Here is a 24103-nt window from a genome sequence, read left to right on the forward strand (position 1 = left end):
GTGCATTTCTATATAAAATTATATATATATATATATAATCAAGAAAAGTATGTGTATAGGAGAGTGGATTTAAAGTGCATTTCTATATAAAATTATATATATATATATATATATATATAATCAAAAAAGTATGTGTATAGGAGAGCGGATTTAAAGTGCATTTCTATATAAAATTATATATATATATATATAATCAAAAAAGTATGTGTATAGGAGAGCGGATTTAAAGTGCATTTCTATATAAAATTATATATATATATATATATATAATCAAAAAAGTATGTGTATAGGAGAGCGGATTTAAAGTGCATTTCTATATAAAATTATATATATATATATATATAATCAAAAAAGTATGTGTATAGGAGAGCGGATTTTAAGTGCATTTCTATATAAAATGTTATAAATACACATATTTATATTAAATTTGCTATAACAATGTCTGAAAAAGTTGAACATTGTCTATAGGCTGCATGAGAATGGTTAGGTTGTCAGTCAGCTCTCGCGAGCTCCTCCTTCACCACCAGCGCGAGGAAGCAGCAGCAGCAGCAGCAGCACGCACAGTCTCGCGCACTTCAGTGATTACGACACACCGTGGACGCGGATCTTATCAGACGCATTTTAATCTTCTTAAACGGTGAGCAGCGATCTCCATGTTTATAACGATGACGCTTGAACGCACATCCGTCGTTACATCGTTGCGCTTGATCGGTTCTTCTCGCTCGTATGTTGTAAGTGTGCCGCTCGCGAGCTAACAGAAGGCTAACGCGAGACAGATAACACATAACATAACGGCTTTACTAAAGAACCCTCTGGAAAATGTACCACCGAGTTTAGTCGTCTTTTTGTAGAATTACTCTTATTGTTTTTCACGAGTTCTTTAAGGCGGGATGTGTAGGATTGACAACGCTCCAGACATTGCTGGTTATGTACTGTTTGAGTATATTTAGTTGTTTTCTTAATAATTTGTGTTTCTTTATATGCTCGAGGTGGTTGAAAAGCTCTGAAATGTTGAGCTCAACTTCCACCCGCGACTTTCACGATATTAAACTCGGTTACCCGTTTGGACTTCGGTCTCCTCAGTGAAAGACGGTGCGATGTTAATGACGTGTCGCTGACCATGTTCGTTATAACAGACAGCTTGAGTGTGTTTGCGTGAACGAAATCGCCTGTTGTGTCGGTTGACTGTTATTGTATAGTCGTTTCATTTTCCTGAAGCAAATGAAGTCGTCCGATCGGTTAATAGACTCATGATTTTTAAAATTACAACCTGTGTCTATGAGTCATTTAGACAAGTAAGCTGACACGTTTTTGATTTTGATTTTGTCCTGTTTTTTTATGAGACATCTACACGAAACTCGGCGTTCTGTGCAAAAACAACTCGCATTTGTCCCTAACACGCTGTCAACATCATACGCGACGTGACAAACGACAATAAAACGCATTTGAATCTATTATGATGAAACATTTTGTCCACACACTGGATGCGGCACGACAATCGCATTAGAACAAGCCACGTATCGTGTTGTTCGCGTCCGGTGTAGACACGATGTAAAGAAAAAAATGGGTATAAAAAAACGCTCCAAATAGGCCACAGGGAAGACAGTCATTTATGATTTTTTTAATACAACACTGATTGTTTTAAGATTTACAGCCAACCCGATGTCAATATTTTCATAACTTGTTTTATATCAGTTTGTTGAAGATGTGGTCAATGTAATGCATGTTGAATGTAGGTCACGTTATTAAAACATTACAATTGCTAAATGAACCTAGATTTAGTTAAAAATAGTTGACGCTGTTACATGCCAACCTGGCAGACCACCAAAACTGCACCAGCCAATAGCAGCGCTGCTGATCACTGGTTCTTCAATCGATATATCCAGGCAGTTTAATCCAGATATACGTCTGAAGAACCAAATTACCCAGATCATGGTTAGCAGGATTAGGTAATCTCTGATGTTTCATTTGATCTTGGATGCAGTAAGTGATTTACGAAGAAAGGGCTCCTGGACGGAAAATCCTTTTCACTGTTGTTATATTGATTAGTTTACAGCCTTACCCTCCTCCCACTGCTATGCCAACAACCTCCCTGGGTGACAGCTGTTGTGTGTTTTCTCTTGTTCCTTAATTTTCATTGGCTGGGCTCCCCACACCCCTCTATCAGTCCACGCCTGCTTCTATTTTTGGCGGCGTCCCCCACGAGAGGACTGAGCTCATGGCCTCCACCGGATTCCTAGAGATATAGACTGTTGAAACTGAAGATGCTGTTCCTCTGTCAGCACCTATCAGATCACTTCAGGTCAGGAGAAGTTAAACTGGAAGTCAGTGTGTATGTCTGGATTTTCTTTTGTAATCCCGATTTTAACATTGCTTTCTGAATGATAGAGAACAAAAATGTCTTAAAGCTCAGAATATATTCAGATTCCACACGCTTTGCTTGGGCGGAGAGCTGAAGGTAGTTTTAGTCTTGTCATTGACTTCATAATCCTTCTTCAGAAGCTAACAACAAAAAACAGCTGGTGTGACAGACCCCTTAGATCAGAATCATATTTGTAGCAGCATATCGTTTGGAACACGACGAGTGGGTGTTGTTAAGCCCCGGTTGTTTGATCTTGGAATGGCTGACTAGGTGGCACAGCATGTAGAAGATTAGTCGCTTCTTTGGCACCATTAAGGCTTGTTTATACTTGACGCGTCTGTATGAGCATGTGGGTCTGCGCTGCAAAAATGATGTCATTGTGGAGCGGGACTGTCGTGCACGAGTGTGCAAAGCCTGAGTTTGCGTGGTCGTCCACGTGCTGTTTTTGTAACTTTCTGCACATCTCTGTTTGAAAGTGAAAGTGACTTGATGAGAAATGAGAGAAATCTTTGCGATCTATCCATACAGACTTCAGTTTAATAGTTAAAATAAGAATTCAAAGGATTTAAAAAGGATTTGCTATACTGTTGAATGAGGAGGAAAATACAAATAAAACCATTGTTGAAAATGTTATTAAAATAAAAATGTTTAGATTTCTTTATGTGATTGTGTTCAGATCGGTTTTATACTTATGCTTGTATATTTCCGATACAATATTACTATGTATATTCCTTTTTTGTTCTAATGTCAGAAGTATTCCTGATGAAAATTAAACATAGGCAGTTTCGGACAGGCTAGCAATAGCAAGCTAGAATAAGATCACACCCTCCCTTCTAGAGCATTCTCCAAAGACTTTTTTATTGTCCGTCATTGTGACAGACAGGCTTGTTAAAAGTCTATTTTTACCCTTTGTGGTAATAAGCATTTTCCTGACGTCATCACGCTGTACTTGCGTTTACTCTCAGAACTTGCTGTAATTTGATATGTAATGCCCAATAAACCCGTTTTGGCTTATATTGATTTATATATTTAATGTTTCTGTAGTCACATTAAAATAATAATTACAGACAAATGTTTATGTTCATATGTCCAGTCCAACAATGACAGGTGCTTTTAAATTGTGTTTTGTACTCACTCACAAGTTTGCTACGGTTTGGTCATGAATGTGCTGCTTGTGCCGCTAACTGCACAGAGAAGACGCCGAGAGGGATTTTTCCAATCACTGAAAGTTAATGTTTATCCGAAAAGACACTAGTCGCTTTTCTGAAGGAGAAAACTCTTTAAACACCACACCACCGCGCGCCTTTGTGTGTGTATGTGTGTACGTGACGGGTCTGCACCGCGAGTCTCCGCTGACCACGCGCATAGTCCTATGCTGATGCTAATGCTATGCTATGTCCCTTTGCGATCATGTTCAGGGCGGAGTAGTCGCCTATGATCACGCTCTAATGAAGGGAAATGACAAAACTGGTAGTTACAAATAGCCCTTATTGTAATTTGTCAAAATTATGGTAAAAAAATCTATCAATGACAGAGAATTTCCGGTAAATGCGACCTCTGATGCATCCTTCAAATCATGTTAACATATTGATGATGGAAGGGTGCATGGTGTGCAGAGGTATGCAAATACATACTTTCACCGGCAAGTAGGATATCATTGCATTCACAACGAATGCAATGATTGTATATATATTTTATGGTTTTACTTCTTGCATAGAAGATAAATACTTATAAAAATAAATAGACTACTCAGTGATTGCTAACAGGATGTGAAGAGACTTTCAACCAGCATTACAAAAAATGATTCTGGAAAGATTCACCTACCCTGCCTTTAAACACGGTTTTACTAAATTAAAAGTATAGTTACCATTAGTACGGAATAGTTTGATAGTGCTAATGTTCTAATATTTGTGCTTCTGTTATGGCTTTAACAGCTGAATAAGCTCATAATTCATAACTTTATCTGTAACTACATTTAATGACAAAGTTAGTGCGACGCTATGGGATATAATATGAAGATGTATCATATTTTAGGAATAAGCATGAGCCAGTTAATACATAGCAGCTAGGGCTGTAGCTATCGATTATTTTAGTAATCATGTATTCTACCAATTATTCCACAGATTAATCGAGTATTCGAATAAGTACTTTTTCTTTATTTAAGAGCAATACTTAATATATAAGAGAAAGTAAGACAGGTCTCTTAAATAAAAAATTAATTTGTTTCTTTCTTAGAAAAAAAAAAAAATTTGTTGCCGAAATTGTATACATTAATATCTGTGAAAACTAAACCCATTTAGCATATTCCATTGCCATATTCCATTCGAAATGCAATAAAATACAACTATATAAATAAGAAACATAAATAATAATAGAAATAATTATTTCACAGGTAAACAACTAAGTTCTGCCTTTTTTTTCCATTAAATAGTAATATATTTGTCCACATAAAACTGCTGTAGTTAACCAGACTTTTTTGTCAGGTCGTTGGAGCCGGGAAGATGCTTATTTTTTAGTGTGTTTTTGATAGCATCGCTCAGTAAGATGTTCTGAATTAAAATCTCAAAGCAACTCTGGACTCTGGAGATGAAGTTCGTGTGTTCATGTCCTCATACAGCGCAACCGCAGACAAATCCATGAGAATAATGCTTGTAGCACATTAAACTGTGCAGTTCATTCCCTCAGGCACACAGAACAGTCAGATGGCAAGTTTAAATAACAGGATTGCAGCCGGAAAACAAGTTTCACTCGCAAAATAGACTAAAACTCAGTAGAATAGCGATACGCCATTGTGCTTGTTTCTATGTGACGTTCATCAATGTCAAACGCACTTCATACAAACAAGGGGGGTCTGTTTAACGCACCTGCCAAACTGTATCCCATGCTGGTAAATACATAATGTTACATGCCGCACTGTACAGACCTGTTAGGCACCCATGTTTAAACAGCCACAAAGACTGGCGAAAGACATGGTGAGATATGGTCACCGTGAGCAGCTGCCCTGTGACACCTCATTGGTTCCTCCCCACAGGGCCGTATTTGGCTTGCTAACCGGGAGACTGCTATATTAAATTAGCTTAAAGGTTTGGTAATTTCCGTTAACATTGCTGTATTAGAATTATCTTACTTTTTATACAAATACCATGCACTGTACTGTGTTTTATGTTTTCTGTGTTTTTCTGTTATACTTATTAGCTCCTGTAAAGCTGCTTTGGAACCATGCACATTGTGAAAAGTGCTATATAAATAAAATTGGATAGAATTGATTCTTCAAAACATTGTTGCATTTACATTTTCGGCAATTATTAATGTCGAAAACCCAAACATCAAATTCTGTCAAGAAGTATTAATTAAATATGTAAAGAATAAAGATTTTCTACTTTTTTTCATATTTTACAAAATAATATTCGTAAGGGACCGTTTAATTTAGTTTTCTTTTCTTATGAAAAATCTGGTCTCACCACTCCTAGTCGTATCCGGCGAGTGATAATTCAGAACCTTCGTCTGTTTGAACATTAGAATCTATTGCAATGAATCATGGGTAATTAGCTTCAATGCAGTTCATCCTTTGTCTCTGAATGTCTGACCTAGCGCAACAACACGTGATGCTGTAATAGGTGTCAATGTGCACAGTATTTTCTGTAAATGCCCTAAAATGACCCCAAGTGGCCCAGTTTATATGGGTGTCAAGGGAGAGCCACGCTTTGTGCTAAAGGTTTGGTAACCCCACAGGGTGGCACGTCGCCTTGTTCTCTGTCCATGCTATCTCTGGTTGGTGGGGGCTCATCTCAGAGCAGCTACTACATTCTGCCACTGGCAGGATGCTGCTAATGTGATTGCTGACAGAATGACGCCAGAGACCTTAATGAACAACAACATGGAGGAGACAAATGAGAGCGCTTTTAGAGAAGAGAGGTACATCAGATTAGAGTGCAACAATTCTGTTGGATAAAACCTGCTTTAAGAATTACAATGCATCTAAATAGGCTCACACGCCTATTAGATAAAAGCAGTGTTGAGAAGGCAACATCAGAAAACACAATATTTATTGAAAGGGAAGTATATAATACCCAGTTGACCCACAGCATCCTCTATAGATTCCATAAGGCCTCATAGGCCCATGAGTTATCAGGTTCAGAAAGTTGAAAAATAAGATGCACATAGTTTTGCTCTGTTAAATAATTGCTCTGTTTTTGTTTGTGAAATGTTTGTAGTCTCTGTGGCCTAGCTTCATCACCCTGGCATTATTTACACTAGCACCTTTCCCCTTTTGCCTGGTTTGCCACTGTATTAAGAAAAAATGCATCAATGGGTACGTCACATTTTGTAAACCGAGTGGAGGGTTGTTGTGCAATAACTGTGGTTTTGTTTGTTTACAAAGATTGATTTGTTTCTTCATGTTTTTGTGAGTGTGATGGCTTATGGTAAAAACACGATATGGTACTTCACTTCGCTGAACACTGTCAAGAAAGAGTTTTCAGTATATTTTCTCCTCCCTCACTGCAAAACGCTCGCTCTGTAACTGGATGCATTTTAAATTCACAGTAAGGTTGCACTCCTGTCACATTACATTACACGCGTGCCTTGCAATAAACAGACTGAAGGTGGGTTAATGTGTTTATATACTAGGCCAAATAGGAGTAAATTGGAAAATCTCTGTGGCAATCACATACCACTGCTAGTTCTTCTATTGCGTTGCCTCTGGAAGGGTAGTCGTGCTACAGCGCCCCGCAGGTCAAACCACATAATTGCAAGCCTTGAAAATACATCATGTGAAATCAAACCACTACTTGACAACAAAATGATTTGTCTAAATTGATTGACGTTATCGATAATGTCGACTAATCGTTGCAGCTCTAGTGCCAACCTGATCTTGTACACACACGCACGTGTAGGCCGACTGTACCTTTAAGTTGCTTAACTAACCACTTTACATATTAAAACATCTTATACGTTCTTAAGATTTGATGAAAATTACAATTATTAAGTTACAGAAAATATTACTTTGCATCAACCAAACAGAAATGTTCAGAAATCAGCCTGCGTCGTTTGTGTCATCAGCCTGCAGCTGTTTACCCTGTCGCTTGTAACGATAATGCAGGAGAATGCGGCAAAATGCATAACATTGCTTGCTTCACTTTTATACATTTATAATTTCGAACCGTTAGTTTAGTTTCCAACGCTTCAGTACATATCGGCTTTTTCGTCTGTGAATGTACTGCAAATGCTCTTAAGAACAGTAAAGGCAAACAGAAATGAGATATAGGCCACGTCAGTTACGCTCGTGAAACACACAAATTTTTACCAAAGAATACGTCATTAATAGTGGTTCACTTCTGCGAAGTTAAACTGCAACCCAGACCTCCCTTTTCTAAAGCGGGTAGAGTTCGCGGGTGCACACCAAAAGTGCTGATGTGAAACCGCCCTCATATGTGAATCTATTTTTTCTCCCAGCCCTAATTAATAGCGTCCAGAATAAAAGTTGTTGTTTACATAATATATGTCTGTGTAGTGTGCGTATAATTGTGTGTTCATAAACATGCACGTACACAAAACAAATCTATAAATTTAGGAAATATTTACATGCATTTATTTATATCGATCTATATATTAATTATATATCTACATATAGAATTAAATGACGTATAAACATTTATTGATACATGTATGTATGTCTTTATACATTCAAAATGAATATGCACAATACACAGACATATATTCTGCGATTAATCGTCGCACATCCCTATTTGCACTACTGGTGGAGAAAATCAATACTGTATTGTATCAAGATGATCTGTACAATTTACACCCCTAGTTAATACGATGATGTATATACATTTTACAATGGAGTATGCTGACTGTGGACTTTTTGTCAGTACTATTGAAAATACATGTGTAATGAAGCTCCATAAAAGGGAAGGAAGGAGGTGGGAACCGGCGAACATTTAACAAAACTTTAATTCAATTAAATAAACAAACAAGGAAGTAAAAGACCGGCAGCCACCTCACGGTAGTCCTCTCTCGTCAACAGTCCTGCCGCTTGTCCTCTTATGCTCCCGATCTCCTCCGTGAGATATGCGGGACCGGTGCACGCACAGCTGATTCCAACTATCACTCACTCCACCGGCCCCGCCTCACGGCTCTCTCACGGCTTTCCTCACCACAACATGTAATAAAACCTTTTCTGATATGTTGGTAATCCTACTTCTGTATGAGTTTTGAGCAAAAATCATTAATTTCAGTTTTGCACAAGCATCGCATGCAACGTTTTTGTTTTGACAGTAAGAACATTTAAAACTCTCTTCACTGTGTAAATGATTTTGTGATTCAGTTCGCTTAAAATGAAATGGTTGACTCATATTTTATAACCCTCATCTTATTTCTGTGGAATAAACCTTTACAGGAGAACAGTGAGGATGTTAAGTCTGGGTTCATTTTGATCTGCTCCTAGCACAGAGTAGGAAAAAGGCCCGAGTTTCTGTTGTTGTTGGCTGTTGACGTGACTCATGGCGGTCCTGATGAGTAAAGATGGATGGTGATACCTGGTGATGGTAATTTTGCTATGATGGATCACAATAATCCTCATGGTGATGATGCTGTTGGTATGTTTAGAGATACTTTGGGAGAGGAATGGAGTAATTACTGTCACACTCTCTCTCTCTCTCCTCCCATCTTGATGCCGGTGGTGATTTATTAACTGGTTGTTATGGCGACGGTATGGATGGTATTGAGCGTGCCAATAATCAAATGAGTGCAGCTGATGGGTATAGACTGGAGAAAATAGGCAGATGTTCCAACCAATTTCCCAAAACCTTCTCTCCTCTGGAGTCACTTACAGCTGAATAACAACAAATCTTAAATCAAAAACATAGGGTCAAGCCTACGACGATGTTTATAATAACATTCTAACACTGAGAATGGAGGTGAAATACAGTTCCTTCTGATTGAATCCCTTCTGCAATCCTTCTGAATGAGTGCATTTGGGTCTATTTCATTTTAAATCTTGCGTAAGAACCCAAAGCATGTTAAACTCCCATCAACTCCAATCCGCTGTATAAGAGCGAGATTTCCGCTGATTAAGACTTGGACAGATTAGTGCATATACGAATGCAGCTGTTTGTTTTCTTGTTTTATTTGGATATGTTATTAAGGTATTGCTTTCCTGTTTTCAGCTCAAACTATGCAGGATGTAGGTCAACAGATAGTTTTGTTTATTCCTTGTGAGTTTTTGACCTGCTAAATGTTATGTAGCTCTCTGTCTCTCTCTCTCAAGTATTTTTTTTTAAATATAACATTTCTTCAAACAAACTAGTTGTCTAAAATCAAAAATAGCCTAAGCTTTTAATATGCATTTAAAGCTTGTCAGCACAAAATAGCCAACTGAATGAACCAGTTCCTTCATACTGGCGAACTCACTGTGTACAGTATAATGCAGATTCAGGGAGCCAACTGCACAATTTAAAACATTTCAGTGAAAAACGCCACATTAATTTAGGGAAATTTCTGGAGCCCGGAAAAGTTAATTCCATATTTTAAAGTCTCTCATTTGAATCCACCTCTGAAATTGTCACATTACTTGGCTTACGGATAACCTCTGCTCACTTGTTGCAGCCGAGCATCTGTAGTCATGGCAACCCTCTATCTCTCTCTGAAGCGGGTCGGTTCTGTCTGATAGGACTCTGGCAGATTAAATCTACTGCATTAAGCTCAGAAATTTGGTTCGGGAGAAACCAAGTTTTCTCCTGAGCTTCATTCATGTACCCCTAAACTGTAATATGCTCTTAAGCATTGCAATAGATATTGGTGAATAATTAATAATTATTCATTTATTAAGTAACTTAAAATTGTGATTTGAGGTAGGAAGGGCTGTGTGACGGTGGCAGTTTTTTTCCAGCGCCATGATAATGGACAAATTAACGGCGGTGGTGCGTTGGCTGGGAAGTATTATTTATATAAATAATATGTATATTATATTTGCGTGTAGCAACCACATGAAAAATGGAAGAGAAATATAGACCTAATTTAAATGCATTTTGAAATATAATATCTGAAATAAATGAGGATGAGGTTTAATGTGCAAATGTCGATGTCCATGTGCAAATATTTGGCAGTTCACCACAGTCATGACACTTTACCACTGGGGTGGTGCGGTTGTCACGGCCACCGTCCCAGCCCTAGAGGTAGGATCTTTAGTATTAAAGGTTTGGTTATTTACAGCATTCCTGCTTTAAACTTTGGTGTTATTTATGTATTGTTTGTCCAAAAGCACATTATTTGTCTCTTATCTGTCTGTAATCTACCATAGGCTCCTCTGCCAGTGTGTCATTCTCCTCCAGGCTTACACTTCATCCTGAGCTCTAAAAAGAGGACAGTCACTGCTGCTCATATATAGCAATGTTGGTTGCACTTAATTTTACAGTACGTGTACCTATAGTGTACTTAGTGTACTTGCATAAGAAAGCACTGGGTGGTTTAAGGTAACTAAATGGTATAAATTTAGGTTTTGGGGAAGGTTCAGGGTTAGTAACTAGTTATTACCCAGTCATTATATTTACTGTAATAAATACACTGTATGAACATGGGAAACAGGACTGTAAAATAAAGTGCTACCGAAAAGTTTATATATATATTGACATAAAATTTGATTTAGAATGGGTTAGGGTTTTTTGTTCAAAATGTTATTCATATGAACTAAGCACACACAGTCTTTTTGAAGGTACTTAACTGCAATTAATTATGTGTTTTGGTCCCAAACCTATAATGTCCTTTTGTAAGAGACTTACAGTAAGGAAAAGGATAAGATGGATCTTAAATGAAAGTATGCATTTAATTCTGCTAATTGTGTGACGATTTAGATTGTATTCAATGTAGTGCTGGGCTGTATACCGGTTCACACCAAATACCGGTGTGTATTTTTGTTATTATATACATTTTTAATATACCGCATTACCAGTGTATGTAGCTTAAACAATGTAAAGAAACGCGGCACAGCACGGGTTTCAATGGGTTCCCATTTCAATATTCACAAAGAATCCGTCTTCCTATGCTGCGGCTAGGGAAGTTCATTTCGGATAATTTTCTTAACCGACAACCGACACTCGTTAACCGAACATTAACCGTTAACTGAGATTTTTATATAAATCGGACGTTGAAAAAAAAATACAGTTGCCGATTGTCTGTGACCCAGTAAAAACTATTTTTTATGGGTTTATTATGAAAGTGCAAACAGTAGCGTACAAAACGGATCAACAACGATCACAAGAAAACCTTGATAACAACGAACAAACATAATATTATTCACAATATAAATGAAGAATATAATTTCAAAATTTCGAAAATAAATAAACTCTAAATAAACCTAAACTGAAAAAATCACATAAATTAAATAGTTAACAAATTAAGATTTTAAAATATTTATAAAAAAGGAGCATATGCAGGGATAATCTGGACCGCAGCCTGTTAACTGTTATGCTTGCGCAGCCGCATCATCCGAAACGCTTGTTCATCTTCTGTAGTGGCCATTGCCAAAGATGCACATTTCTGTCGAAATGCTCCCACACATTACTTTATCGTTTCATTTTGCGTTCTCAGCGAAATGTCTGTTGGCACGTGTGGCTTCACGCGCCGACGTCTTTCACATGTTGACGTAAATTAACAAGTATTCGCACATCTTTCGTTGTCATGCAAAAAACATATTTGTTTCTCTATTAAAAGAAATTAAACCGTTTAACTGATAGAAGTGGGCGGAATGGTCAAAAATCTATTTCACGGAATGAGTAAATTATTTGACGGTAACGACATATTCATGAAATCTCGCATTATAATGCTATATTTTACACCGAATTTTTCTTAGATTGATTTAACTAATTTATTTATTACAGTTTATTTAAATGCTCACCATAGTTAAAATGTAGGCAAGTTATGAAAATGTACTGAAGATATCAAATTAAGTTCTGACAATCAGATGTATTATTTATAAACCGGTGTTCATGGGGTCTGTACTGTAGGTGTTTATCGTTTTCACTCTCTATTAGATGAGCAATATTCGTGTGTTGCTCTCTGTCTTTAGGTTTGTTTATTCTCTATGTTTACTACTCACGCGTCTCCCAAAACTGGATGTTAGCGCGTCACATCAAAGTGCTCGCGCGGCGAGCATCATCGCGCATTTCAATGCAAGTTTCACCTTAGCTTGCCTGAAGTTAAATTTTATTAAAGTTATTAACAGCTTTTACAAAACAACCTGACTTCTGCAATACGTGTTGAGAATGAGCTTTTTTCTATGCTGGAGCAGATCCCTGCACGAGCACTGCGGGTGAGAGAAGAATCGCCGGACTGGAGCGGATCACTAAACTACAGACTGAAAGAAGGTCAAAAGAATGTTTGATTGGTTCATTTGTTACGGGTGGATTCATTCATTGTTTTTTTTCAGAATATCGCCCTATTTGCAGAGCGCCGAGTTAACCACGCCTACTTATTTACATTCCGCGGAATACACGGAATAGAAAAATCTCGGAGCAGAATATTCTGCCCAGCCCTAACTGATAATATTAATCGGTCATAGGGTTTTACTATCGGTTAAAGGTTAAACGATTAATATAAACATCCCTAGCTGCTGCACTACTGTATCATAATTTTGTCATATAAACATGCTAAGTGGACTCGTTTGGATGTTCGCTTGCATCTCGCGCATGAGCGGTAACGTCACATATTCCGTTCATGTCCCAATAGGAGCGTGCACCGCAAGGCTGAACAACAGATGACCGTAACACAGGTGTAGCAATTGCAAATTCTTATTATGTTATATTCAAACATCTTCAAAAAGCGATCGTGTTCCCCTCATCCCGCCCAGCACTAATTCAGGCGTTTATGTATTAAAGGAATCCTTCAGTTTTTTTTTCATGACCTGAACCCACACATATTCTCTAGCAGTCTGTTATTACTATTATACACGCAAGCGCTGAAGAGTATAATTAGTGTTCTTCTGGAGGAAAGCAGAACTTCAGCAAATAATGATGAAGACCCAATTCGCAAAAAGGATTTACTGTAGGTAGTGAAAACTAAAGAAAAAATCTCACATTGCTTATATTACACAAGTCGGATGGGTATTATAAAGGATTATTTCACTTTCCGCATCCGTCTCGCAGTCGCACACAAACCATCCGCACAGCTTCCTGCACGTACTCAATCTCGGAAACTTGCGGACGGACGGGTTGTGTGGACATGGTTAAGGTTTCTATAGGCTATATAAATAACTATTGTGCTATTTATTGTTGAAGGCTGCATCATAATGACATAAAGATGCCTAATTCATTAGCTTTGGATTCTGAAAGTGAACATGGCTTGTAAACAAGGTCAGTGACGTGCCGTGTGTGATTGTTGGTTAGTTCCATTGTTGTTGGTTGGAGTCATCTGATCAGGTTCAAGGGGGGAGTCTACAGTCCCTCCAGAGCTCTGTATCCATCTCTATCCCTGTGATGGTGAATACTGTCATGTATGAGATTACATAATGGGATTTTAACAAACTAGTTATGCATTACATAATGATAATTCATTAGATTAATGTAGCCAGTGTTTCCCATTCTACGGCGACCCACCGCAAACACAATCAAAAGGATATGCCATGTCACATTGCACAGGATCTCAGTTTCTTACATAAGTACAGCCAGTGCTCGGGAAGTTTTTTCCATTATATCAAAAGGCACCAGGCTTCTTCATTCATTGGTACATTTTGTCTCAGTTGCTTCATGTGTATACGTTGGATATTCATCTTTTTCTTATAAAGCCATTGAAAAATCTAAGTGGACCTCAGGTAAGGCTGAGGTAGCAGAGGATGTTCTTAAGACTTCTAATTGTTAACCAAAAGTATAATTGTTTTATAGCCTCTCATGATCCCATACGCTGTGGCAGATCGACATTTTCGGTCTGAGTAACCCCACTAATCCATCTAATCCAACACATACACGTTCAGCCTTCTGTCTCTAACTGTGACCTTGTCAGCACTTGTCAGCCCTCCCGTGAACACCAGCGGTCCCCAGTTCATCTCATCTCTCATCCTCACCACCAGCCATTACAGACAGTCAATCAGGCTCCAGGAGGATGATATTAGTTCATATGTCTTACAATATCTGTGCTATAGTGCGTTAGACAGATTTTCCTGGATGCAAGTGATTACTTGGTGCCAAAACCTTTAAATAGGAAATCGGACACCTGGATTCTCTTGCTCAGGTGCACAGAACATTTCTCTGAATTGAAGAGAAGCTTGTGTCAGCCAACTTTGCTATATACACAGAATAGCAGACCGGAAATGAGAAAGATTTTAAAAGCAAGTGATTTTAGATTTAAACAAACGACTAGAACATGAAGGCTGCTAGAAATGCAATGATGATTGTGCATGTTGCATTTTGAAACGTCAGAACAACGGTAGCAATGATTTATTGGTTTAGTGTAACAAAATGTCAGAATGTTATTTATTTTTTACCCGTTATTTGCTTTTTACTTTTGTCTCTATCTCCGCTCAAATGTCAGTATTTTTTCCAGATTGGAGCATTTGTTGCTTTGGGATCAGTATTTGCTGTACTCTTTCAGAAGATGCGTAGCAGCACCCCCTACTGTATAACAGTGGAAACATTAGAAGTCACCATGAAATGGAAGTACTGATTTTCTTCATCTGTGTGAAACGGCTTCTGAAATAATAAGAAAATGTAGGGCGGTATTTGATAACGTCCGTCGAGAACTGATTGGATGTTTGGAAGTTGGGCGGTCCTAACAAAATGGAGGCAGATTTGAATGCCAGTTTGCAGTCAGTCAGTCATTGGAGCCCCGCCCTCTCGCCTCATGAGCAGAATGGAATACAATTAGTTTTGAAGGGGGAGGATGGTAACTATTTTGATTAAAGGTTATGAGGGCAGTGCACATTCATTTTTAAGATAAGTCGCTTATAAAAACTCTAAAATATTCCATAAAAAACAAGTCAAAGTCACATGGCGGCATATATAAATGCTAGCATTAGTTTGGATAATGTTCTAACTGAGACAGTCTGATGTGTTGACCTTCAGAACAGCCAGAGAGAGTTCAACATTGAATTAAACATGAGCTCATCTGAATTCTGTTAACGGTGACAATGGAGGATTTAATGGCCATTATTAGGCAGGATGTTAAACATCAAGTCTCTTTCTCTCTCTGTGTGTGTCCTATTTATTGGAATGCTGTTTGAAATGGCAGGCTTGGTCTCTGTGTCCCCTGTTGGTCAGTAAGTCGATGCTGACCGTAATTATGTACTAACCTATTTCTGTTCTCTCTCTCAGTGACGGGCAGCTGTCAGATCTGAGGATGGATGAGCTACAGGATGTGCAGTTGACTGAGATCAAACCCCTTCTGACCGACAAGGTGAGTTCACAAATGCTCTCACTAGGGTTACAAAGGGATGGAAAATTCCCGGTAAATTGCAGGAAACTATCCATGGGAACTTCATCTGGGGAATTTTGGAAATATTCCAAGTTTGAAATTGATTAGGAATTTATGGGAATTTACAGGAATTTATTGTAGAAATTGTATAATTTTATTTCAACTGTATCATATAAAAACATAAATATAAGCATTTTGTTTGGTCATAATGTGACATGCATGCAAGCTTATACAGATGGCTTTTTTTTACATTTTTGACTGATTTAATTGCATGTAGAACTTTAATTCTGAAAACGTAAAATATTTGAATGTATATGAAAACGTATAAAAGCCGCAAACATATTTTAATGGTAATGAATATCAAGCAAATTAACAGTCGTAGGCCAGATTAATAAATACTCCTCAATCAGCATGATATAACCTAATACCATACAATACTGGTCAAAAGTTTGGATGCTTTACAATTTTAAGTGATCATCATTCCAGCCTGTATTCTATTGTTTAAAAATACAAATAGTAATAAGAAATACTTTGTATTATTCAAAGAAAAAATTATCACGCATAATAAAATAATATTAAGCAGCACAAAATTGATGATAGTGGTGTAATAGGTATGGAAAATTCTGATGAAATAACATTAAATCTGGTTGTCTTAACCGAGATTAATCTGGAAGAACTTTATTCAACTACTTTTAAGTTCCCTGTGATAGGGTAGCCTGCGATTCCCTGTTTATTCCCACATATTCCCCTTAATTCCCATATTTTCCTGTTAATTCCCATGGAAAGTTTCCAGCCTTGGAAATTCCTGGAATTTTTCACCCCCCCAGCTCTCACACAAACATCTGATTCCCCTATAGCCCTGTCAGACGTCATCTCTCCCCCTTTCTATCTTTATCTATATCTCACCCTCATTATCATAATTCGATCCTGGGCCAAAGGCTGGTTTCCAGGGTACCAGAATGTAGCAATGAGATCAGAATGATGATGTATGAATGTCATCAGATTCTAATCTCACAGTCGTCGATATCACCAGAATCAAATAGAGACAGAAATGAGCTGGTGGGCATGGATGAGACCTTTGTTTCCGCGTGTCCGCTTACACATGAAATATGCATTTTTGGACTTGTTTGTTCATTTAGCCACTCGAACCTTGATCTCAAGCGGTCACATTTGAAAAGACTCCTCTGTTCATACCAGGTGTAAACAAGGTCATTGTGTCTTGTGTGATGTAGTTAAAACCTTTTTCAGATTTGCAAAACGTAAACTCTGTCTCCTCTGTCTTTTTTCCAACAGAATGGACAGAACTTCCAGGACTTTGATTGTCAGGTAAGACTCTCCTGTGGTTTTCGGTTTCATGTACGCCTCAAGCTCTTTTTTAATTACTTCATTCACCTACAGTCATTAACATACTGCACTGCTAGTTTATTTCCCAGCACACACTTCTGACCTTTACTAATGTGTTTGAGCAACAAAATTTTCATCTGTGTGTCTTTGTTTTTCTCTGGCCGTGTGGGAGGGTTTGGGGGTGGTGAGTTGGGCTGGAGAAGAGCAAGTGATGTACACAAAGTGATCCATATGTGTGTTAAAGCACTTATCGAATTCAGAGAACATCAGCACACTTCATTCATTCAGTTAATGACACTTTTATTTTCCCCTCTTCTGTTTTATTCCCTCTTGTGTGATCATTCAGTGGTCCTCGGCACATTTAACTGCCCATTTCAGTCTCATCCCATCACAGTTTATTCCTGTGCCGTGGGCTCCGCAGTCACAGATAGCAGCACATTGTTGTTATTGTAGCTCACAGGCTCTCTATTATTCAGTGGCCTCCTGTCCGTTATCTCAAACCTGAGCAGACTGACATTTGAATACCAGCAGGTCTAAAGAGGTTGTAGTCCAGTTTCACACAGGAAGATGCAGGTCCGGTTACTCTCACATGAGCACGTTTAATAGGAAGAACTAGACTTTAGTTATGTCGTGTAACAGTTCTAATTTTTTTTAATTTAATTTTATTTTTGTAGCGCTTTTACAAATTGCAAACTCTAGGATATTATGTGAACAACAAAACCAGTCTTATGTGTCAATTTTCCACAATTTAGACTTTTACATCAAATCTGAATAAATAAGCTTTCCATTTATATCTGGTTTGTTAGGATTTGACCGACAGAAAACCATTTAAAACTTTGAAATCTGAGGATGCAAATAAATCTAAATAGTGAGCCCTAAATATTGCTGTGCTAATATTTGCGAAGAGTATTTAGTTTGATCAAATTTTAAAAGATTGATACAGCTGTACGATTATTTCTGGAAAATGACGTGCTCCTGGAGGCGTGCGGAGGGGAACCGAACTACAGCACGGGCACACAATACATAATCGCATTAACCCTGAATAACTGTTGATTCACTATAAGTTTGTGTTTACATTATGCACATACAGGCCGATTGCCAACAAAAAACACACATAAGACTTATTTAGACTTAACACATGTGGTTCATGTACAGCATATTTTAATGTTGGAACCGAGCCATCTATCAGTTTCAAACGATCTCCATATATATATATATATATATAACATTCATCACGGAAGTGCAGTGAGCAAACAAACACAGTTAAACTTCCATCAGCCGAGTGAAGCAGCATTGATGGGTGTGCTCTTTCTCACACTGAGTGGTTGACGCGTGGGTGTGCTATTTCGCTCGCTGGATGACGCATGGGTATGCTTTTCCATTTCGTAACAAGAACCCTTGTTACGAAATGGAAATCCATGATTGAAAAAAACTTTCAGAAACTTGTTTAAACCCTGGCGGAGTGAATCGAGGACGGAAATACGATGTCATACCTTCAACTCGTTTTTTGACAAGTTGACCACTATGTTAAGCTTGAGGAGCCAGCACGTTTAACAGTGTAAAGGAGAAAAAATGCATGAAATAGCATGTTACCTCATCTTTAACTACACTCTTCAAAATCAAGGTGCGTGAAAGGTTCTTCATAGCGATGCCATTGAAGAATCATGTTTGGTTCCACAAAGAACCATTCAGTCAAAGGTTCTTTAAAGATCTCTTTCTTACTTTTCTATAATCTAAAGATCCTTTTACGCCACCAGGAACCTTTTGTGTAACAGAAAGGTTCTTCAGATGTTAAAGGTCCATTGTGGAACCAAAAGGTTCTTCCATGGCGTTGAATAACCTTTTGAAGCACCTTAAGAGTGTAGTTTATGAGCAAACAATGTTAATATACAAAAAGGCTCGGTTGTGTGCATTTGTTTTGAAAATTTTCATGAGAACCAACGTAAAAGTCTCTTGTACGTTTCAGTAGTCTTCAGTTTAGTGCCTTTTGTGCTTTCTGGTGAGGCTCATGAAGTGTATTCTTAAAGCATGATGAATTGCAGAGTAATTTTCTGTAATGGCTATGTTCTAGCAAGGATCAAGCAGACATTCACTGGTTTATATTTAGCCTCCGTCTGCAGGTACATGTCAGCTGGTCTAATAGAGTGAGAGCTACATCATCACACTCGCTCCCAAAAGATGCTTCATATGTTAGTGTATCCGTTGTAAGTGTCACTGTGAACAGGAGATTGAGGACACAGAGTGATTTGTTCATCCATCCATCATCTTTGTTTTGTTTGCTGTTGGGTAGAGCTGGTAGCTATGCAACAGTGTGACTTGAACTATTACATAATCTACTGTCTCAGAACTCCTCCACAGAATGATTGAGGAAACTATAAGTAAACTTAACTGGCTCTCTGTGCTCATAGAGAGCAAGTTTGATCATAACAGTTCCCTGAAGCTTCTATAGCTTGACGACATTACAGTCTTTTTAAGCTTTATGGTTCCCCCCGCATCCTAACATCATTAGGAAGGGCTGTTGCTATGGTAACACTGGTAATGTTGGCCTTTGTGAGATGTGAATGGGGCTCTGTTGGTGATGTAAGCTAACACCTGTTGGGCCTCTCCTGCAGAGGGCAGCATAAATGCATAAAACAGGCAAACTGTTCTTAGAAACCATATTGACTTTTGTTTTGTTTTTTAGTGATCTTTTTTACTGTGTGCATCTTTGTGCTTTATATCTTTTAAAGTACATTAAAATTGCTTTGTCTAGGTAGTTGTTTGGTTTCATGTTCCAAAAAATAAATATGCCAGCACTCAAGAAGTGCTTGTATTTTTCTTTATCTAGCCATTAAAAGTAAAGTGTGCAGCCCCAGTTTTGTGTGGTATATAGCCTTAGGTCAGAACCCACGAGGGCAGCGAATGCGTGTGATACCCGTTCCACCAGAGAAGGGCTTGCACAAAAGCATTTACTCATTATCAACACCCTTACATGTAGGCACAACCACATACTTGTTAATGTTATATTAAGGATTTATGAAATCCCATATATTTTTAAGCAAATTTAACCCCAAAGCATCATCTTTCCACTATTAGTTTCTGATAGTTTCCTTTGGACATGCATTTGGAAGAGATGGAAAAACAGATCTTTTAAGATTTCCAAAGAATGTTTGCGCTGATGGATGCCGCCCTCTGTGGGTCATTAATAGTATTGCATCATGTTGCAAACCTCACTTTTGTAGTTCAGTCAGTCGGGGACAGCAAGCTTACATTTTCACATGTAATCAAAACACTCACGTCTCATCTCTGTCTGACTTCTGAGCAGATTTGGAGCATATCAACAACTTCCGTGGCAGGATACACCTGCTGCTTGATGTGGCTGCACATACACGCTTAAACTTATCAAGGGTGTGTTCCAATGCAGGGGTGTATGTGCGTGGGCCAATGCATTGGGGTCTTTCTATGCATCTTGTAATTGAAGGGAACTCCTTGTTACCTTCACCCACTCTTTTATCCATCAGGTGCATCCTGGGAAAGACTCTATAGTTATATAGTCTGAAATGTCAAGTGTTAGCCCGTTTTCCTAGGACCCCCTTTGCGGGTGGCTTACAAACGGCGGGTTGTGTAACGGTAGGTATGCTCAAAGGTCATGTAAGAATCTCACGTTCCTTACGTTACACGTTCTTTAAGGACATACACAGGTTTTTATACCAATGTCTGATGATGTGATTTTTATAGGTTTTTAGTAGTCACAAAGATTTTGTTATCACTGTTCAAACTATGTTGAAGTGTGCAAATACACAATATACAAAAGTATACATGCAACATTAAATAGACATCATAGAAGTGTTGTTTTGTACAAAATGGTCTTTAAAATATCTTCTTTTGTGTTCTGCAGATCAAAGAAAGTCATACAGGTTTGGAATGACCTGAGGATGAACTTTAGGGGTGAACAGCCCCTTTAATAGAGGCTGATGTGCTATTATTTGAAAAGAGATCATTTTATTGCTCACCAGTGTTTTTGGTGTAAGTGCCCAGATTTAGCTGCTCGTAATCAGCATGTTAAATTTAAGCGGATGGAAACCGTCGTCGAGTTTGCTTATGATTCACATGTAAAGACGTGTGTGTATTTCTTGAACCGTTACCGCTGAGACTTTTAGAGACGTGTACATGTGTCGTGCAGCTCACATTTTTTCCGGCCTGTCACCATGGCAACAGCAGGCTTGTAACAGGTGTGTTGCAGAATGTTCAATTCACTGAATTTGTGTAATTCTTTCGAAGGGATTTATTTATTCTGTAAATTTCAATATCACAACACACATAGATACATACATTCACACACACCCCACCCCTTTGACCTGAGCATGTAAATCCAATTAGAGAAGCCCGAGTGCCCTCCAGATCTACCCCTCCCCTCTCTCTTTCTCTCTCTCTCTCTCTGTCACTCATCCAATCATTTTATAAGCTTTATCTTCACAGTTCTCTCTTATTTTCCTTATTTTCGTGCTGCCGGCTATTCGGGAAAGAAACATGCTTTTTATCGGTGGGTGTACAAAGGCCCTGTGATCCTTTATCTTCGCTCCACCCTTTCTATCGCGGCCGTCCCCTCCCTCGCGTCCTAAGCTGCCACCACCCCTCTTACTAAGGGGAGTGAGAGGAGAACAGGAGAGAAACGACTCTTTGGGTTTACTTCTGTTATCGCTGGATGAAACATGACCGCAGTGCTGGATCTCGATCAGGTTTCCTGCGCGGTGATTGGCGTGGTGAGTGTCGGACGCTCTGTGTAAGACAACAAGAGGGCACGTTTTGTTTCTCACTAGCCTATTGGGCTCCTTGCGAAGCCGCAGCGGGAACTTTGCTAATGTGTTTTGTAGCAGCTTGTGTTTGAGTCTGTTGAGTTGTTCATTGATTTCCGGAATAGGTAATGATACGGAATGATGGGCGTTGCTTTTTGTATGAGGGATGTTTACATGTGTTTTCTGTCATGTGCATGCATGTGTCGCCAAGGGGAGGGGTGTGTGTGTGTTTGAGAGAAAATGTGATTGCAGTGAAGACAACATGCTATCTGTTGTCCAATTTTGTTGGTGAAAGATGGGCTGTGTCTGTTTTACCTGAGGAATTGATGCAATGAGATGTTTTTGATAAGCAGAACCTGAATAATAGTGAATAAGTCCGCATAAACACCACATTCTCCTGAATGCAAACTGCATCATGATTGTTGATAAAAAAAATGGTATTTAAGAAAATAATAACTTGGCCTAATAATAATGACAATAATATCAATTATTTCATTGAGATACACGAATATATCGGACAATAATTGGTATCTGTCGATAAAAGCAACTTTTCACACTATAGGCCATCGGCCGATATTTAAAAAAACAGCCAATAATCAGAGCCGAAATATCCTGTCAATCAAAAAAGGACAGGAAAATGCAAGGAATTTGAGCTCGGTTTATAGAAAATGTCAAGAAACATCACCAGCTTGGTGTTCCTTATTAATAGTCATTATTATGAGTAAAGTTGAGAAATGTATATTTAATCTTCAGAATCTGTATTGGCAGATATCACGCTGAATAATTGGCTATCAGTATCAGAGAAGACATTTTGTATCTGTTAATCTCTAATACTAATCATGATAGTAATAATCCACTTGTTTGTGGTTTGCTTTTGGGATCTGATGAAGCGTTTTGGACCCGGAAGCAGTGGTGCATGACATCCGACTTATAAATAAAGGTATTATATACCTTTAGGGTGATTCACATTTCGTGTCTTTTGCGCTGGGCAAGTTCGTTATTGTAAATGTAGTCACGCGACTGGCGTTTGCAAATAGGGAGAGATGTGGGCGCGACGCGCATACGATGCAACACGCAAATTTTTCTGGACACGTCGGAAACACGTCACTAGTTTCTGTGCGGTTTTAGACGCTAAATGTGAATCGCACCTGTGTGTCATTTTGTACTATCCTGGTGTAACATCTCAAGCTTTGTTTCAAGTAGCTTTCATCTCCTCTTTGAACAACTCTTTCAGGTAGAAGAGATGCTGCACTGACAGCTGCCCGGCCTCTTGATGTAGTTCACCTCATTCTACCCCTTTCATTCTTATCAGAATGCTGTTGTCCCCGAGCGGCCCTCAGGCACTAGCACAGCTCCAAATCTCTTTCAATTCATCTCCATCCTGCAAGTGCCGCCTGCATGTTAGGTGGTTGTCTTGGTAACTGAATCTTTTTGCGGCAACATGTTCCTGGTTTGCATTGTCACTTGCTATTTGTCATTTTTGTCTTCTGTTCTTACAGCGATTCTGTAGGGTTGTTCCTGCTTTATTTTGATTTAAGAGATATGCAACAATTTTTGGCCAACTGTCATTTACTCACCCTGAAGTTGTCCTAAGCATGTTTGTGGTTCTGCTTGGGTTTGTTGCACCAGGTGTTCCTAAATTACAGTTTAGCATACACTGTAAAATAAAAATCCGTAAAAAAACGGAAAAAGTACTGGCAGCTTATTACACAGACATTGTACCGTAATTTAATAACGGACATTTTCCTTTAATTGACAGTGTAACTAACAGTAAAAAAAACGAAAACTTTCTGTTTATTTAAGAATATTTCTATGCTTTTAATAGTAATACTGCTGTAAAAAAACAAAAAAAATTCTGTTATTTTAAAGTTAATATATATTTTTAAAAAAATAGTTAATTTCTGTGTTTGAATGGTATATCTATAGTACAAAAGTGGACATGTTCTGTGTTTTAATGGTATACTTACAATAAAAAAGTGGACAATTTCACTAATTGAATGGTAAACCAAGAGTATAAAAAGGGAAAATGGCAATTATATATAAAAAAACCTGAAAAATTACTTACAAGCTTACTGATTTCCCCCTGCTATTACAAAAATTGAAAAAATACCCTTAATGTATGGTTTACCTTCATTAAAAATATATATTCTATAGTATACAATAAGTGTAATGAAGCAGTAAAGCGTTATTAGTTATCTGTGTACTTTAAAAAAAATAT

At 38.2% G+C, this 24103-nt stretch overlaps 1 protein-coding gene across 2 annotated transcripts in view; it reads left to right on the plus strand.

The window, feature by feature from the left end:
- The first annotated feature begins 496 nt into the window (after nt 1–496).
- ndrg3b (ndrg family member 3b) overlaps nt 497–24103 on the plus strand; it is a 38297-nt gene continuing 14690 nt past the window's right edge. The window contains exons 1-3 of one of the 2 annotated variants that reach the window (XM_079477609.1): nt 497–637; nt 15667–15748; nt 17060–17092. In XM_079477609.1, the coding sequence (XP_079333735.1) occupies nt 15692–15748; nt 17060–17092 (90 nt within the window). In that variant the 5' untranslated portion in view covers nt 497–637; nt 15667–15691. Of the gene's footprint in view, nt 638–14993; nt 15013–15666; nt 15749–17059; nt 17093–24103 lie in introns of those variants that run through there. The other variant, XM_079477608.1, reaches the window with a different exon arrangement.

This window comes from Barbatula barbatula (assembly GCF_947034865.1).
Source record: "Barbatula barbatula genome assembly, chromosome: 17".
In the NCBI taxonomy this organism is placed as follows: Eukaryota; Metazoa; Chordata; class Actinopteri; order Cypriniformes; family Nemacheilidae; genus Barbatula; species Barbatula barbatula.